This window comes from Pollicipes pollicipes, unplaced genomic scaffold, assembly GCF_011947565.3.
Source record: "Pollicipes pollicipes isolate AB1234 unplaced genomic scaffold, Ppol_2.1 Scaffold_7261;HRSCAF=8764_pilon_pilon_pilon, whole genome shotgun sequence".
Taxonomy (NCBI): domain Eukaryota; kingdom Metazoa; phylum Arthropoda; class Thecostraca; order Pollicipedomorpha; family Pollicipedidae; genus Pollicipes; species Pollicipes pollicipes.
The window spans coordinates 46724777-46743902 of record NW_023597054.1 but is presented as its reverse complement, the minus strand read 5'-3'; the positions used below and the strand labels follow the sequence as shown (position 1 = coordinate 46743902).

Here is a 19126-nt window from a genome sequence, read left to right as displayed (position 1 = left end):
GCCACCCTCACCTGGACTGATCGATAGTTGCTGTCCCACACACCTGCACCGAACAAGTGCTGTTCCCGCACTCACCTGCGCTGAACGAGTGCGGCTCTTCGCCGTTCTCGTACCAGAAGCGGTCGCCGCGTCTGAGCGTCTGGAACTGGTGCGCCATCAGACAGCCGAGCGTGGGGCCGACCAGGGCGCCGTCTGGTGGCGTCTCCAGCAGGCCGCCCACGTACAGGTCGATGTCGTCTACGCGCCTGCCGGAATAGGTGGCGCTGCTGTCGACACGGTGCATCGGATCGTCGTCGGGGTCAACGCTGTCCTGTCATGTGCATTACAAATGTTGAATTTCAGGCTTGATCGGCTCAAATGGTTCGAATTCTAGCCCATCGTCAAACAGCAGACTGGTTATTTATAGAGAGATGCACTGTCTCGCAATATCTAGGTGTAATACCTACTGTCTTGGCTACGCAACATCGTAGATAATGATATAATGTTCCGAGACAAAAGAAGAATCCCACTGCTGGATTTGCTAAAAAGGCCTGTTTCCACGTTTGGAGTCGGAACACGACGTACATTATGCGAGGAGCTGATGCTTGATTCGGGGAACGAATCGTGTGCTGAATGGCCCAGAGGTTGAGGCAAAGCAGCGGCATTAAATTTTTTGTTTTCTTTAAAATTTTGGATCTCCGCCTTATTTTTATTAGTCATCACGAATTTTGCAAATTGTTGGATTTGAGAATAATGTTGAGTAGTCAGAGGGTAAATGATAAAGCGCTAGAACAAATTGTCATCAATCCTAAACCGTTAAATTTCGCAAGTAGATCATTCATAGCGTTTGAAGCAGCCAATATCAAATTAATTTACTGAGCTGGACCAGATCCCGTGAGCTGCACTCACAAAGCGCACAATCCCACCCCCCTCCCCCCCCCAAGCGGGTTCATACGTGTAGGTGGCGATGAGCCTGGCGGACAGCGCGAGGACTCATGATGGCCTTGAGGTCAGCGAAGGCGTTTCACCTCGGGCGAGGGCCGCCACGCCCGACGCCACAGCGTGTAGGAGGGCAGGCCGTGGTCCCGGCCGCGCTGCCGGAGGGCAGAGAGTGCGCCCGTCAACGGCAGACGTCAGACGAGGTCAGCGACGCCGCGGACGGTTACCGAGCGAGAGACAGAGACGGAGAGCGGGCTTGGCCCGAGTGGCGGCGTCAAAACCCTGAAGGCCTCCCCCGTCACGTTCTTCGGCTTGACCGCCCTATCCTCTTCGCGGCGCACACGGTCGGCCGGTCGGCGACAGTCCTGGTGGCCCGCGACAGAATCTCAGGCCGGTGGTGCGGGGCGGGTCTTTCGCTCGCGGCTCCGGCTTCGCTCCGACATTGATGGCTAGTGGTGCGAGGGCGCTTCGGAAGGTCACGGAGCTAATGACATGGCTCCGTGGTGGTCGAGTCGGATTTTTACGAGCGTGACGCGTGGTTTGGGCGTGCTTGATGAGGCCGACGTGCATATTGGGGCCGGTGGCATGCCGGGTCATTGTACGCGGATGGTCGCCAATTGGCGTATCCACCCGCCCCACCACGCTGTCAATGCGCCGGCCAGCGTCGTGGATAACTGTCCACAGCACGTCCGTAAGCCGATCAGTAAAGCCGACAGAGGCTTTGTTCCATTTAATTTCCCCTCCGCGATTCGCCCCGCCTGGCCGCGCCTGCGGAACCGTTCTCGACACCATAATTACACCGCGCTGTTCACAAGCCGCTGGGAAGCTCCCTTAAACCAACCAACTTCAACGCCATCGCGCTAAACAAAAGCTACACCAAGCGACGGGGCGAGGGCGAGCCGTGGTGCCCGTGCGCTGAGAACGGGGCGTAGATCGCACTACATCCCACCTGGATGTTGAGAGCGCCGAGATCGAGCCCGAACGCCTGCCCCGGCGGCGCGAACAGCCGGTTCCTGATGGTGTCCACCAGGGTAGTTGTCCGCTTCGCTGCTGTTGGCGTTGGCCAGGCCTGTCCGCGACAGACGCCGTGAAAACTCCACCCGGTAACGAGCGGGCCCAGCTGGGAACCCGACCTCCGCGGGGGCAGGGGGCCAAGCACGCAGCACGGCGCCGGAAATGATGCATCCCATGTAATGGTCGCTTGTGGTCGGGCGGTAATTGGTCCATGCATCCCCAAATAACAATGCCTCGCTTCTGCAGGAATGCAGCTGCAAGTGGCAGTGAACGGCCGGGGTGGCGATGGTGAGAAACTGAGAAGCACCATGGCAACGATGGTAAATAACTAACTTCAGTTCCGACGAAAACTGTGGAAGACTAGACGACGTTTCGCCGGTCGGTCATCACAGCTATGTTCATGGGCATCTGTATTTTCTGCTTAGATCTGCACAATTGCGTGGCCTCTAATTATTTTAATAGTCTTACGTTAAATCTTCGACGGGAGATTTAACGAGAAAGCCCAAGTGGTATTTAGCCTGACAAGAGCATGGTTGGCACATTAGCTGCCGGCGGTCCAAAATATTTACATATCTACCTGTTGTTCTTCCAAGCTAGCGCAGTAACGTCTTACGACGTCTAATTTAGCTCGATATATCTACGCTGACATTTCCGACCATGCCTTCGGAAATTGGGTCTAACCGCACGTTACGGCTGTCTAAATGAAAAGCTGCCTGGCGGGCACGGTAATGGGATCCAGGATTCAGGATCCAGGAAATCCAGCGCGGCTCACGTCAACCTACCGGCCATGTACTCGTCTATCCTGCCCGGATGGTAGAGTGAGTGGGGCCGGAAGAAGCTCTTGTGCAGTGAGACGCCGGCCAGCTTGGTGTGCCAGGGCGTGAACAGCAGCAGGTGGTCCGGCACGAGCGTGTGGCCGAACCTGTCGGCGAGGACGGCCTGTCTCAGCCCGGCGGATCCCTCGGCCTGGTAATAGGCTACGTCCACACCGTGCGCATTATCCGAAAGGCTGCGACAGGCTGGGACGGCTTTGGATTCAGGTTGGCTTGGTGCTTGGCTGTTGGCGCTGGATAATAATATCAAGAACTTTCCACGTTGTACTGAAACCAACTGGACAGTTATGTGCATGATTGTTGAGTGCTGGATTGAAACTGTCAATTATAAACATCGCCGTCCCTGCTCCGCATCGCTGCGGCAAAGAATCCCTGAACGCGTGGGATCATCCCTGAGCTCGGCAAGGCTTAAGTTCCGAACACCTCCCTCACCTCATAGCCCCTGTAGCGAACACGTTGGCAATGGTCGGGTCCACGTTGGGGCTGTAGCCGCCGTAGAACCCACTCTTGGCCGGTGCCAGGTCATGTCGGGTCACGAGGTCATCGCCTAACACGACCGGCAGCCACTCGCTGTAGGTGATGTGCTGGATCATCGCTGCCACCAGCCGGCGAGACTCCTGGGGGACCACGGCCCGGCTACAGGAGCGAGTCAGCCGCGACGGCGCCGCCCGGCCACAGGACCCCGGCGAACTCTCCAAACGACCCGAGCTCGGGCGGCTGCAGACCGCGGGTCGTCCCGCGGCCTCGCCGACCCCGACCTCCACACACATGCATTAACGGCCGGCCGGCTGACGCTAATGACCCGATGGCTATCACGCCACGGAGCGCTCGAGACGTGACTGTCGCCCGGCTCGTCGCACCTTAATTGCCCCCTTCCGAACGCCATATTTCACCTGGAATAATTTTTCGTCGTCCCATCCGGAGCAGTATCGTTCCAGCTTGCCGGCCACTCGGTTGTGCTCTCTGACCCAGAGCGTGTGAAGCGTGGTCAGGTCGGGCTGCTCGTTCACCCGGATGTCACCTGAGCGACGCAGAGTCAGAGTCAGAGCCTGACCCTGACGCAGAGGTCAGAGTCAGAGCCGCGGACGCCGCAGTCCGGACGAGACTCGCGTAATCGCGTCATTACGTTTCCCGCCAGGAGAGCAGACCGAAGGACTGTGACGGCCAGCTGAGGTCTAGCAGCGGAGACTGCCTCGCAACACTGGAGAGCAGACCGAGGACTGTGACGGCCAGCTGAGGTCTAGCAGCGAAGACTGCCTCGCAACACTGGAGAGCAGACTGAGGACTGTGACGGCCAGCTGAGGTCTAGCAGCGGAGACTGCCTCGCAACGCTGGAGAGCAGACTGAGGACTGTGACGGCCAGCTGAGGTCTAGCAGCGGAGACTGCCTCGCAACGCTGGAGGGCCCAGCGGAAGGCCAACGCGCTAAAACGCTGCATTACGTTGGTGGTGGAAGTGGAGGCTGTTGCGCATAAGATAGCTATGTAACTCTGTTCATCACTAGAGCCGGAAATGCGTAGACCTGATACCGTCACGTACACGAGAATCCATATTCCCTTGCAACCGATAGGACAAGCTTTCGAACTTGCGTGCCATCTTTTCTCTTGTGAGCTATGGAATCAAAACTAAACAAACTGAGCCTGCGCTGAAGCTTACTGAAGGAAAACAGGTGTTTTCATACGCTGTGATTGCCTGTTAAAAGCTGGGCGTTAACTCATTCCCACACGAATAATTAGTGTCTGGGAACGGACCTCAGAGGGCCACCTCGAAAGTGGTGCCTTTTCCTCCCGACTGTTTGTCCTACAATCTGTTGTAGCGGGAGTTGCTCTCATAGTCAGGGTAACTGACGCTAATATTCGCCAGCATAACTTTGAATATGGACGCAGTTTGAAACGAAACGATTTTAAGGTGAGAGAATTAGTAAAATCTGCACAAGGAAAGCACTGCCTACTTCTGGTAATCAGAACGGATTTCGGACAGTCTTTGTATCTTGCCCAATATGCCGTGACAATCCAGCAAACTGACATTAAGTTTATGTTCTGGAAGGAATTTTGGTGGTGCAAAGGGCCTTATCAGCATCACTTGTTCCAGGCAGCTCACCGGCCTGGAAGCACTTGACATCGGTCCTCTGTCGGATGCAGCTACCGTCGCCATCAGTAGTGGGAAGCAGAGAACCGGTCATTTTCATCTTGCCCCCCTCGTACTGCCGCAGCTGCTGCAGTTCACCGTCAGAACTTCCGTAGACGCCAGAGCCGTCAACGAATGACGTAACTTGGTTGACCTGCTCTCTGGGACCTGTTGGTCGGAATGAAGTAATGAGACATCTTGAATCATCTAGCTGCAGGATTCCCACGCATGAACGACGAATGTGGCGCCTTATATGCATCCACATATTCATATATATATATATATATATATATATATATATATATATATATATATATATATATATGCATATATAGGGCGCGACACTCATCGCTCCAATTGGATACCAATGCAGATGATGACACCGAGGTGACACCTTGCGACAAATTCGTGCTTTCCTTGAAACGCCAAGCATATCAGCGAAGTGATTTTGTCAACAAACGTGACGGCAGACGCAGATGGCAGAGTTCGGGTTCGGGCGTTCTATGAAGCCCTGGAGCCACCGGCCACCGTCAGCCACGTCGCCTGGTGTCCGGGCGCTATCGGCGCTATGAGACCATATACGCTGTGGCACGTCGTGATGGAGCCTTGTCTTTGTAGCGTGTTTTATACCACTTCTGCCATCCATTAACTAGACCTGCCAAGTTCTTTACCGCTGGACAGAAGAGCTTGAGTGAGAACCATGACAAAATGAGCCCGTAACCGGATCCTTTATGACATCCAATCCAATTATGAGCTCGTTATGTCATGCGATAGGCACTAGGCGCCACCCTCTAGCCATCACACAGCCGACGTAGTATCAAACAACGGTTCTTGTCCTCACGGCCGTGAAAATGTGTCCTCCCTTCATTACAACGAGAGCATCATTCACGTTTGGTCATTGTAGCAGACGCTAGACGCGCCCTTCAAAAGCGTCGAGCGCGAAATTGACTCGGAGCTTTCTCTTATCCAGACTTGTGTTCGCATATGCTGCAAATCGAAGGCCACACTTGCATTATTTTACGCTTTATCTGTACCCATTCATGTATTCAGTCATTTGGAGAATCACTGTACATGATACTTATTCAGCGGATTTAGCCATGCATTTTACGCATTCATTTTGTGCATCCACGTACCCGTGTGCGACGTCGGAGGCGTTTCTTACCACACGGCCTGATCTTATCGCGCTTAAAATCAACACGCGATTGATGTTCTTTCCTTAATGTGCTGAACCTCTCAGGAGCGCTGCGGCGACATGCAGTAATGTGATAGGATGTGTCAGATTTCATGGTTCTTTATGGTGGCCGGGACGTTTGTGTGCGTGCAAGCAGAATAGGAGCACTGACATTCACTTCGAGAGATTTTGGGTGGTACTGTGTACTAATTAACATGGAATAAATCGACACCGTGCACTAGTATGACTTTTGAGGCGTGTTTTTCCATTACGAAGTCCCCTTGATTTGAAGGGACACTTTCTTCGCTTCTCAGGCCTCCCATGCCGTGCTCCCCTTCCCTCTAAGCCCATCGGCAGGTGGCGCGGGCGCCGCGTTCGACTCACCCAGACCACAGCCGTTGTGGACGGCGGCTACGGAGCGGGCGAACTCCATGCAGCTCTGGCCAGACTGCCGGTACAGGCTGTCCGTCCGCGGGATCGCGATCGGGAAACAGTCCGGGTGCTGCAGCTGCGGCGGCAGCGAGCAGCACGAGATCGGACTCCCGTACAGCGTCGCTGAAACCGGCGCCGCCGTCAGCCAAGTCGAGCAGAGATCTGCGCGATGCCGCTCGCGGCGCAGGACGACGTTGCTGCGGTCATCAAGGGTGCGGTGACGGCAGAATGCGACCCAGCGGCCCGCTTACTGAGGGAAAATAGCAGCAGTTGGGTCTTCACAATGCACTCAATACGTCAGATTTGTTTGCCAATCGCAGCGGAGAATACCGAAACTCAACTGGTAGAAAGTCACGCGGCTTGTCACAACGACACCATCGCCATGGCATCATGACAGTCTGCGTCGTGACGCCCCCCCCCCCCCTTCCCCCTCCTCCCATCTGCCCGAGTGACATCCCAAGAGCCGGCAGCTCTCGCACGTGTGCAGCCAAGACGCCGCGCGCGGCGAGCCAGGCGGTACGGTTCGGTGTCGGTCCGCCGTCACCAGCCGGCGACGCCAGCGGCCGGCGTCGTCACCAGCCGGCGACGTCACCAGCCGGCACCGCCACCGGCCGGCGTCGTCACCAGCCGGCGACGTCACCGGCCGGCGCCGTCACCAGCCGGCGACATCACCAGCCGGCGCCGTCACCAGCCGGCACCGTCACCAGCCGGCGACATCACCAGCCGGCGCCGTCACCAGCCGGCGTCGTCACCAGCCGGCGACGTCACCAGCCGGCACCGCCACCAGCCGGCGACGTCACCAGCCGGCGACGCCACCGGCCGGCGTCGTCACCAGCCGGCGCCGTCACCAGCCGGCGTCGCTACCAGCCGGCGCCGTCACTAGCCGGCGCCGGCGCCGCTCGGCTCGACGCGTACCTGTGTTCATCGGCGTGTGGGAGAGGTCGTGGTCGAGGAACTGGCCCCACTGCATCACCATCAGCGAGATGCGCTCGGAGCGGCCAGCCGGCACCAACCGCTGCGACAGGCAGGCGGCGCTGGCGCGGCGCGAGCTGGGCAGCGCGGCGCCGTCCCGCGAGACACGTGGACTGTCCACCTCTGCGGCAGGGCAGCGTCAGTCACACACGCTCTCTGGCCGTGGACTGTCCACCTCTGCGGCAGGACAGCGTCAGTCACACACGCACTCTGACCGTGGACTGTCCACCTTTGCGGCAGGACAGCGTCAGTCACACACGCACTCTGACCGTGGACTGTCCACCTCTGCGGCAGGACAGCGTCAGTCACACACGCACTCTGACCGTGGACTGTCCACCTCTTTATGCAGCGTTTATGCAGACCGCAGCAAAGTGGTTTGCGGATTTTTTTTTTTTTTTTTTGACAGACAGTACGTGTTTATTGAACCAACCGTCCAAATCCACAATGAGCAATCGTCGCTCCTGTACGTTGTGCAAAAATGAGGAAAAGGAAGGCCATTCAGTGGAAGTGGAAAGAAACGGCGACATTTCATGTTGTTGAACGCGTAGTCTGTTGCATGATCGTGTAGAGCAAATAAGCAAGCGAAGTAAGCAAACCCCAGGGCGTTGGGATTCATACTTAATAAATCGCTTAACCGTACAAATCAGTCCGCCATGGACCGTCACCTAGCGCACTGCGACCCTCTGGCTATACACACCACCCCAGCGCCTGACTATTTCCGACGTGCCACCTGCGGAGCATGCAGAGGAAACGGCCGTCGTTACCCGGGCCCCCGAAGCGTTCCACTCCCCAATACGTTGGGGAAGGGGGGGGGGGGTCTGCTTCCGTGAACTCCAACTGGGCAAATTCCGGAAGGATCCCGTCGGTGGTGGTTCCGTGGCGTGTTGACGCCCGGGTGTTTCCTGGCGCCGGGCGCCGGGCCGACGGCGCGTCTCTGATCACCGAGAGCGGGCCAGCGCCGGCCGACGGCGCGTCTCTGGTCACCGAGAGCGGGCCAGCGCCGGGCGACAGGCGCCGGGCGCCGGCCGACGGCGCGTCTCTGGTCACCGCAAGAGGGCCAGCGCCGGGCGACAGGCGCCGGGCGCCGGCCGACGGCGCGTCTCTGGTCACCGAGAGGCGGGCCGTAGCGCCGGGCCCGGCCGACGGCGCGTCTCTGGTCACCGAGAGCGGCCAGCGCCGGGCGACAGGCGCCGGGCGCCGGCCGACGGCGCGTCTCTGGTCACCGAGAGCGGGCCAGCGCCGGGCGACAGGCGCGACGGCGCCGGGACCACCCCCTCACCGAAGCGGGCCCGCCCGCCGCCGGCCGCCACCGCCCTGGCCACGCAAAGCGGACCAGCGCCACGCCGCAACAATTAGGCCCCATAAAACCCGGCCCACTGACAGCGGCGCACCCGGCCCGGCCACCGCGTGAAAAATGGATGGGAAGCGCGGCGCATCGAGCGAGTTATGCGCGTAAACACGCGGCTTCTAATTGGCTCATTAAGCGGGGAGTAACGGTGCAGGGGCGTGCGTCTGGCGGACCAGCTGAGCACAAAAAGGCGGCGGCTCATGGACTGCGTCTCGCGCGCGCTCTGGTACCGATCCAGCCCGTGTGGAGGTGCGGTGCTACAAGCTGGATTGTGTCGTCGTGAGCGGTACCGACTGAATCCTGAGCAGGGTCGGAGAACCCGGGAAGCCCCAGAACAGACGGCTTTATTTATTGCCACTTTTAGGTGTGTCACTGTGATGGATGAGATGCACGTTGGTGTGTGCAGTAGTGGAGATTATCTCAGCTTCGAAGAATCGGAGATGTAGCAGAACGTTGAGAGGCGTGACTTTTTTACGCTTGACTTGCATCTAATTCATATTAGATTTGTCCTCAGAGTATTAGGAAAGGTTGACACTATCGGTTCTGCCATGATGCGTCACCCGCATGAGCTGTGATGTCGCTCACGGCGTCGCCACCAGGTCAGTTGACTTCGGTTGCACGCTGGGGTTACAAAAGTTTATTTTTCGCACCAAGCCTCGAAAGGGAGAGACAAAGTCGATAGGCATCACTCAATGTTGGGGCGATGAAGCCGCCAGTGCTTTTCTCAAACTCGCATAACACGTTACATTTTGCAATCAATATTTGGAAAGTTGATTCCCTTGCGTCATTGACAGCACACTCACTGTCGCCGTAGTCCGGTGGAAGTAGCCGCACAAAAGCCGACTTGGCACTGCCCCACCACGAGAACTTGACGTTGTTGCAGGTGCCGTCGACACTCCTGTACTTGCTGTCGAGATCGCAGCTGGGGTACTCAACGCCGTGATGCGGAGGGCAGAGGTTGCCGAGCCGGGTCAGCCTCAGGTCATAGAGCGGCAGACGAAACATGACGTCCTCCCCGGACAATGCCAGCCTGTCGAGACAAATATAAATAGGATGACCGCGCGACCCCAGACCGGGAATCCCTCCCGGTCATTATTGCGGTGCCCAGCAATTACTGAAAATTGGCGCGAGCCTCGTCCAAAAGCGTCCCGACCAAACTCCCACACTGGTCCCTTGTCAGATCACGCCAGCTTGATTGTCCGGCGACCACATGGCAGAACCTTGGCCTCGGACTGAGGCTGGTCGGCGCGTGAACGGAGACAACGGAGAGTCGTCGATCAGGCTTAGCCGGAAACATAAATGGTTTGGCTTCTGTAAGCCCACTGTTGCGCTCCTTCTGGCCGCCCAACCCCCGTCTATACGCCTCCTCCGCTTTCAAGACTTTGATCCCCGCGGTTCGTCGCCACTCCCACCTTTCCTGAAGTAGCTTGGTGGCCCGCACTGCTGTCAGAGCGAAGTACGAGTCATTCTTCACCTCCGGCAGGGGACGCCGGTGCATGGAGTGCAGGCGCGACGTGTACCGGATGTCCTGCTCTGCCCCGGCTGCCGACACGAGCGCCGCCAATCAGCCAAGCCGTGCCACGGTCGTGCGCCGATGGTCCGCGCAAGGCGCCCTTCACGCACGTGGCACGTGCGCCACGTGTCGCCCGAGCCGTGGCACGCCGTCCGCCAACGCCCCCGCGGCGTCGCCGGCCTGCCGCGGGCTCACACTTTACGACGGGAACCAGCGGCCGGCCGTCGGACGCCGGCCCGGCCGGCCGGCTCCGCGGAACGGCGGCGACATGCTCGTAAAGCGAGGCGCTCCCATATCGGCGGCAGTGGTGGGGCGAGACGCCGCTAAAGTTCAGCAGCCGCATGAGAACGCGCCCGCTGAGGGGCGGCACAACGTCACCATGTGAGGCGTCTCCAGCGCGTCTGGCTTATTGGCGGCGCTGTAATTGCCAATGTCTGTATGTAAATCCCTGTCGTCAAGTAATTGGGACGTCAAATGGACTCGCCTGCCTTGTTGGTAGATGGCTTATTGTCCCGCCCCAGAATCAAAGTGCGGTAACTGTACAATAGCGGACGCTTTCGGCAGATTCTTCGATGTTGTCCTGCGGCTGACACGAGGATCGTCGGACCCACAGGACTCTGCGTCACATAGTGAAGCCAGTTGGCCGGCACTGTGCGGGCCAGGTGGGGTAAACGTGGCGATCACCTTGGCTGTCGCTGCGGCGGAGGTCCTCCACCTCTTCCGTAGCCACGCGCACCACATCGCCGAGGAGGTCGTCCCGGAACGTCAGGTCGACGGAGTTGTCCAGGTCGTCCAGGATCGGCCGGGAGTACTCCTTGCCGAGCAGCGGCCGCAGGTTGAACAGGCAGTGTCCACTGGAGATCAGTACGGCCAAGCTGCGAGGAGAACACAGCTCGGTTGAACAAGTTGCGAGGAGAACACAGCCCGGTTGAACAAGCTGCGAGGAGAACACAGCCCGGTTGAAGAAGCTGCGAGAACACCGCTCGGCTGAACAAGTTGCGAAGAGAGCATAGCTAGGCTGAACAAGCTACGAGGAGAACACAGCTCGCTTGAACAGGCTGCGAGAAGAACATCTCTATCGACAGCATTGTGTGTGTTCTGAGCTAAGTGTTAGCAAAGGGGCATTCCATTGCATGTGTCGGGCCTAGTGGGTCTTTTTCATCGGACGTTTTACCTTTTGTCGTTTTCAAGAAAGCTTGTTATCCGGAACGTTCTAAAAAGTCCACAAAGGTTTTGATAATGCCTGCAGTCATGTTTATATCTCTAAGCATCTCCTCAAACAGAAGTTTGAAATTGTGGACGCTTCTTTATATCGAACAAGCCGTTTGCAGCACGACCAAACAGCGAACACGTTTAATCATGACATAACCATACTGTTATCGTATTGGAAATCCGAAGATTTCTGCGTGGTTTCTGGAAGCGTGTTTTTCCGGGCATTTTTCAATTATTTGCCAGATTTTAGTGGTTTTGATACTATTGGAAAAATATAGAGGACGGTCCAGGTGCTGATTTCTCATTCGATGTATCTGCTTGATTTAAAATAGCGAATGCACCGTGACAACCTTGTATGTCGCCTGCAACGTATAAGCAGATACCTATACCTTAAATATTTAATATTGAAGGTTACATGATAGGTAATGTCAAACAAAGTCAAATATTTTTTTGGCCTCTAACATTTTGCGCTGAATAAAGCTGGTTTAAAAGATCCGCATAATTTGTCTCCAAGACAAAGTGTGAGGTAATCTTAAGTCGCCCTTGACCTTTTATGACAATCGACCCAGATGCTTCATACGCGGAGCCTACATGCACGAAGGAGTACTGGAAGACGTTTCCTCGCATTTCATTGAATAATTTCAAGAGTTGACTCGCCCATACTTGGCATTTAGTACTCCTTACGGCACCATCAAGATGTATCGGTTTTGGCTCGTATAATAATCCCGTGGACTAATTTCACGTTAACTTCAATACTTCATATCACTGGTGTGGTCTCGTACCGTCCATAATGACGACAGGCACAAATAACATGAATTTTAAGTGAATATCATACCTACAGAGCTGCTAAGGAAAAATACGGGAATTCCATGTGGCGACGGTTTGCCGTGTTTGGTCATGAAAACCACCGAAAACGTGGCCGAAGCCAGGTGACTTGACATGTAAAAAATCCCAGCTTTAAGATAAAAAGTTCAAAAAGTTCGGAGCTCAACTAGCTGAAGTGGCATAATGACCTCTGCACACTTTTGAGAGATGCTTCCGAAGAGCCGAAAAGGCGCAAGGGCTGCCCAACAGACAGGTAATGGAAACCCCAATACATAGACAGCAGATGTGTAGTGTCCGGCGTCGAACATGCTGAGACGACACATCGCCAATATAATGCCAGTGTTTCCGTCACAATCTTCATCCTGGCGAAGGATGAAGGATAATAACCTTAAGGCATTTCACTCGCGTGTGTGAACACGAAGTTCCTTGTAAATATTTCAGTTAATTCCTACACATACACACACCAACACACACACACACACACACACACACACACACACTAAGCATCCTCCTTCTGATACGATGCTCTCAGCTCCAAGAAACGGTTGAGTGCCTAACCATGCAATGCACGATGCATTGTGTACAGTCCACTGTGAACCCAAAGTGTTGCACTAGCATAAAACACTGACGTCATAATCGAGCCAGTCCTGGAACAAGGCAGGCTTGCATCCACCGCCCACGTCTCCATCGGGCTGAGTATCGTGACACGGTCGCGACGCTCAGTCCGGTGGAGAAGTCACTAAGTGACATCATCCCGGCAGTGCCCCGCCCGGCTCCGAGAGGGGGCTCGTGACACCCGATCCCGCAGCACCGGACGACGCCGAGCCGCGCCGTCTGAAGCGGCGGCACGCGGCGGATCTGCTTCTCACCGGCGCCCAGACCGGCCCCGGCGCCGTGCAGTTCCGGTCCCCCGGGCGGTCCCCGGGCGGCTCGTGCCGGCCGGTCCGCGTGTCTCCGTCTGCATCGTTTCCGCCGGTGCGACCGCCGGTGACCGACCTGCCGCGCGGGCGCCGCCGGCCGCCGCCAGCGTCGCCGCTGCTGCCAGGGCGACGCCGCGGCCCACTCGGCGCCGGCCATTGTGACCGGCGGCTCCCCGCGGCGCCGCCGGCCGCCGTCCGACCGCAGTCGACCGCTGCCGGCACGGTTGCGGCGCCGGAGCGGCGTGGACGGAGCCGTGACAGACGGCAGGCGCCCGGCGGTGGCACACGCCCGCCAGCGTCGCGGTCCGCACGGCCGGCTCGGCGCCGGTCAGGCTTGGACCGCACGCCATGGCACTAGACACACACTGGGACCGGACGCCATAGTACTGGACACACTGGGACCGGATGCCACGGCACTGGACACGCTGGGACCGGACGCCATGACACTGGACACACTGGGACGGACGCCACGGTCCTGGATACACTGGAACCGGACGCCATGGTACTGGACACATTGGTACCGGACGCCGTGGTACTGGGTACGCGGTGTCGGACACCATAGGACCGGACACGGTGGGACCGGACGCGCCGGCACCCGGCGCCTGAGGACGGGTGCGCCGGCACCGGCCGCCTGAGGACGGACGCGGTGATCGCCCGGCGCAGGTTGCATGCGGCAGCCCATTCCGTCCGCGGCCGAAGCGGACCGTGAAGAGCCGCCCCGTCATCCAGGTGTCTTTGCCCCCGCGACTCCGGCGCCGGCAGTTTTTAGCGCCGACTGCCGGCCGCATTGTTTTCTGGGATGGCTGGTTGACGGATCACCCCCGCCGCCCTCCCGTGACGGGCTGGAACTGCCGTGCCGGGTAGCGTCGCTGCCCCCCTGCGGAGGTGGCGGGCGGCGGCCTGAGCGATCGGCGAGCCGCTGCCGGCTGTCGCGCCAGCTCGCTGGTCCGGCTCGGCCGGCCCGGTACACTGGGGGGGGGGGGGGGGTGACCGCGGCCCGGTACACTGAGGGGGTGACCGCGGCCCGGTCACCCGGGAGAGTAGTCTCCGACCCTACAATGAATGGGCTGCGTGGTGGCTTATTCTTAGTGTTGGCCAGACCAAGGTGTTTGTTGTTCGATGGGTGCTTCAGTGTACCGCCAATGTATCGGTTTACCAGCTGCTGTGTAGCCATAATGCGAATCAATTTTATGCGCACCAGCTGGGATGCCCGGCGGTGCCGGAGTTATCATGAAATGTATCGTGCAAAATAACTATTTGATTTGAGATAGCCGCAGTTTGCGATCGAACATTGATCTGGCTTGTGTCGTGGATATCATGTGTAGTTGTATTTGTATTGAATAGTGGGACATGTTCAAATGAAATTGCCGGGCTCAACTCATTTGCTCCAGCAATACAGTTAATTCAATGTCAAATCTATTGCATCCGCAGGGATTTAAGTTCAGAGAAGCCAAGAGCAAACGGTAACACGCATTCTGCAGTTACACACCAGTCTCAGATTACCCCCTGAAGATCTCGACACGAGACGGGTCGTCTCGTTCAACTGAATCGTTGTTTGACCAGTGACCAGTCCATGGAGTCACGTACCCTCCAAGGAACTCGAAGGGCATACCAGATGGGACGAGCGGAAATCTTGTGATGAAGACCATGGCATCGCTCCCATCATGATGAGCACGCCTCGCTTGACCGCCAAGCTGTGTGACGGCAACCCTGATGGTTCCAGGCTGCTGAGATCTCCAATGGGCAGTTTGCAGCCCTTTCTGAAGTTTGGTTGATATCCACAGACTGGCAGGTCACTGTCTCTCCACGCTGCTTCTCCAGAAACTTCGAGCTCACATCGTCATCAGCAAAGCTTTTTTCTGCGCCCGGGTGACCTACTCGCTGAGCAAGACTGCGCTTTGGTATCGCTTTTCCAAGGCGGGAAAGCTTTGGCCCGGAAGCCGCAGACAAACTCTGCCTTTTCGCCGCAGGTACGTTTGATTTGGCTGCGTTAGCGTGGGATGGCCATTGCGACCTTATAGCAGTTGGTTAGTCAACTGCCCCACTGATTTGTCACCGTTTTGGTGTGCGGAGCTGGTAGTGAGATGTTATTTGGTGCTCTGTCCCTCGCTCACCATTCGTCACATTGTGATTTATGCGACGCCACGGATAAACTGTCGCGTAAGAGTCCTTTTTTCGAACCACCACTACATTTGTATTTGAGTTCCGCTGGTCGCTTTGCTCTGGTCTACACTCTGTCTCCCCGCAACTGGTGGATATGCAATCGAGCGGCACGCGGATGACAACATTGTTCGCTGTCTTGGCAACTTTGAAATTGAAGTTTTAAACAGAAGTTTCTGATAGGTTTAAACTGCACCGAGCCGACTGCCGTCAGAGATGACTCTATGGGGCAGGTGTAGCGGCGGGTTTCCTCGCGCGACACCGTGCACGGCGGCGTGCCCTGGACCAAGCGTGACGTAAACCTTCCTCTCGCCACGCTGAATCAGGCCATATGACGTTCCGATGGTCTTCCGCCAGTGGTTCATGCAAATTTAGAGGCCAAATGGCAGAGTATTCCCAGGGCTATTTTAAGATTCCACACCTGGTGATTAGCACGGGCTGAATGCGGAGCCGGTAGAGTAGCTCATGCCTGTCTCTAAGCTCGCTTCCCAGCCGCCGCTCCTGAAGCGTGTCAGTCACCGCAGACATCCGAGAGGTCTCAGCGGCTGGGTGCGGTAATTGGCGTCGGTTTGCCACCACCCAGACTCCCCCTCCCCCCCCCCTCTCCGCAGGCGAGGCGCCTGAGCCAGCAGGGCACTCGCGCGAGCGGCCAGTGCCACCACGTTTGCGGTAACCAGAGCGGCGGCGATGCCGCAATGGGCAACGAACCCTTTAGCAAGGAGTCGTGACTGCTGGCTGCAAACGGTGTCCCTGGCCCCGTGGATGTGGTACTCAACGTTTGTTCGAGGCGATTTCTGCGAGTGTCGGTCACAACTTAACGACTCAAGTATAATTGGGACGCTTAAGCCTTTTGGCGGAATGTAGACCGCGCGGAGCTGGGTGGAGGAAAAGATAACAGGTTCACTGCGTCACTCGGGTGGCATGTGTCGGCTGATTTTTTCTGAGATATCATTTTGGTGATAACATTTAGTTGAATTATGGTGAACTGGTAACATGAAAGCCTTCCAATTTATTCAATCATCCGGAACTACCGCACGCCTAGCCTGGGGCTTCTTCCAAGAAACACCGCTGCCCATCTCAGTCTTATTGCAAACATCAGCGAAAATGAAGCGAAACTCGCCATCGACAGTTACTACATGAAGTCGCATTTAGATCGCTGACGATGAGCAGCGGGTCAAAAAAGCTGGACCGAATAACGCCCATTCAAGAGATCACAATATTGTAGGGCAATGCATCTCCCGGTACTCGCATATGGTTCGTGAATTATGTTAACGCAGCTACGTTCCACACACGTGGTCATGTTCATTGGGAAACACAGGCAATCATCAAACAATTTATGTAGGCACTGACCAGCTGCGATAGGTGTTAGTGCGCAAACTCGCCGACAGTACGGTTGAGCGGTTGCATAGTTTTGGTAAATCCGCTGACATGGGTGACGGCGACTGAACAGTTTAACTGCATGTGGGAGAAATATTTCACTTCACCCGCTCTGTGAGCGGCGCCAGCGTGTTGGAACGCCACGTGAATGTGTGCAATGAATGCTAATGTGTTACTAGATCTTCATGTAATGTGCATGCCAGGAGGGCAACGACCCATGGATATTAAGCAGTGCAAAACCGAGGAAACTGGAGGTTATCCTACCTCGTGTGCCATTGTATAACGAAATATATAACAGCGTAACAACGTCCTTCCTCCGTGAACGAGGAAGACAAGAAAACGGAGTGCATATTTCAAATGTTGTTAACGCGTTGCCTTTTGACTGCCAAATACGCATATCCGTGTGTCGGTAGGTGGAAGCCACTTATGGCAACCCACAAAATGCGTGTATCAGAAACATGTCACAAAATGCTAGTCTTGAAGTCAAGGACACAGTGCATTCGCCGTCTTCCCAACGTCTGGAGGTGTCGAGGCGTTTGAGATCACGTCATCCGCGCCCAGCTGACCTGCTTGCTGAACACCGTTCAGGACTTCCCTCCGACATCATCTCACCTACAACAGCTCGTGTGACTGTGACTCAGTCAAAAAATTTGTTATTAATATCTACCGAAGCTTTCTAAGTGCCAAACAGATGCTGGCTGTTTGAATAAAGTTTTGAGACTTTTACAAATACCGGATATATGCTAATACGCGCTCGGGTAAGGGTCAAATTCCCCACCCAAAGGTTTTTTTCCGGAATGGTTTCCGAACGGCGCGGCGCAGCCGCGCCAAATTTTTCACAGCTGTAGACAATTGAATGGCGGATCGTATGTTATCAAAAATTGGATGTACCTTGTAAGGTCGCTGGCTTGCGGCGGGTCAAAGTCAGGTCAGGGATTCAGCGTAGTCAATTTTAAGGGAATCGTTTAATCTGATGAAACAACGGAATGTTAGAGGAAGCCATGCATCTCATCTCTAGAGATACTTTCTTAGGCAAAACAGCAATTGAATGACCAAATCACATTGACCTAAGGTCGGGTATGAAGATCAGAACAAGGTAAAAACCAGCCTGTTTTATTTCTCTAGAGCTTGCTCTATGGGGTAGTTCCTGGTGCACATTTCTAGTTTGTTGACAACAGCAACCGCATTATACACCTTCCATAGACTTCTTACGGGCCAGAACAGGTCATTGACCTGAAAGGACCCAGTTAAACATTTTGTTTTTAGGAACATACTGCCTAGCGTAATCTTTGTCACTCATTCAAATGCAAAACTTAAGGCGTTCTTGTATGATTTTGGTCACTTTGACCTTCAAAACGTCAAACAAGGTCACTGACCTTAGATGAGCATGCGAACTTTTGCTTAGAACAGTTATTTAGGTTCTAAGAGCCCTTTGAAGACCAGCCTGGAATGTGACCTTGTTTGACCTTATTTGGCCCGAAGGTCATAACCTAGAAGCCTCTAACTTTTACATAAATGAGTTCACGTCCAGGGCAATACGCCTTGTGCATGTGGTATCTTCAGCCCTCTTGGTTTCTGAGATCTCAGCGGGGGATCAAATTGACCCGCACCCCAGCGAAGGTTATCCAACCGGCTACCCGGGCGCGTGTTAACGGGAGTGGTAACAAACAGCCGCCGACGTGTAACATACCCAGAGAAGTTGATTAGATCGGGTGCTATACGCTGATAACGGGTCTTGCTTGGATCAGCTCCATCCGTCCCCCATAAATCTTTCTGAATTGCGACATTCAGAAGGGATGCACCGATGTTTTTTTCCGCGCTCATTTGCAGATGCAGAAGGTAAATGCGTAAAGATCTGTAGGTACCAGTTGTCCCATGCGTCGGTACAGCACGACATGCAACATGTGAAACGCCTTTTTCATTTCGATAGCAATACAAACGACTGAATTTTAAATCCACTCCTACTGAGCTGAAGCTTTCTGGTGGTCCCCCATCCAGCTGAGGACACATTGCCAGGGCCCTCCGCCGACCCCCGTGTCACCCCAGGGCGACTATCGCGTCGAGACTCCCCTGCAGCGCCGGCAGACTGACCTGACAGCGGCCAGCGGAGCCAGGCCCCTCCGGGAGACGGGAGCCATGGTGTCACTCTGGCCTAGGCGTGCTGTGCCATGCCGGCGCCGCGCGCTGCCGTCTGCTGGAGCTGGCCCGGCACTCCTCCACTTCCGGAGGGCGCGCTCCACTACTGACGCACCACTCTGGGCGCCGGCGTATTAATACGGCCGGCGCCGTGACGGACGGTACCGTG

General features: G+C 56.0%; 3 protein-coding genes across 3 annotated transcripts in view; 1 reads left to right on the top strand and 2 right to left on the bottom strand.

The window, feature by feature from the left end:
- Window positions 1-257, top strand: part of LOC119111529 (DNA-directed RNA polymerase II subunit RPB2-like) — a 17495-nt gene extending 17238 nt beyond the window's left edge. The window contains 1 exon segment of the mRNA XM_037235343.1: window positions 117-257. Within this exon segment, the coding sequence (XP_037091238.1) occupies window positions 117-257 (141 nt within the window).
- A 2443-nt stretch (window positions 258-2700) lies between these two features.
- On the bottom strand, window positions 2701-8082 carry LOC119111527 (peroxidasin homolog). Its single transcript, XM_037235342.1, has 7 exons — window positions 8063-8082; window positions 7410-7528; window positions 6447-6617; window positions 4865-5059; window positions 3734-3786; window positions 3198-3382; window positions 2701-2854 (listed from the first exon to the last, which is right to left on the bottom strand). The coding sequence occupies exons 1-7, from the start codon at window positions 8080-8082 to the stop codon at window positions 2701-2703; spliced, it is 897 nt and encodes a 298-aa protein (XP_037091237.1).
- A 1313-nt stretch (window positions 8083-9395) lies between these two features.
- LOC119111526 (uncharacterized) lies at window positions 9396-18959 on the bottom strand. Its single transcript, XM_037235341.1, has 5 exons — window positions 18913-18959; window positions 11012-11181; window positions 10227-10356; window positions 9561-9844; window positions 9396-9469 (listed from the first exon to the last, which is right to left on the bottom strand). The coding sequence occupies exons 1-5, from the start codon at window positions 18957-18959 to the stop codon at window positions 9396-9398; spliced, it is 705 nt and encodes a 234-aa protein (XP_037091236.1).
- Window positions 18960-19126: the final 167 nt, after the last annotated feature.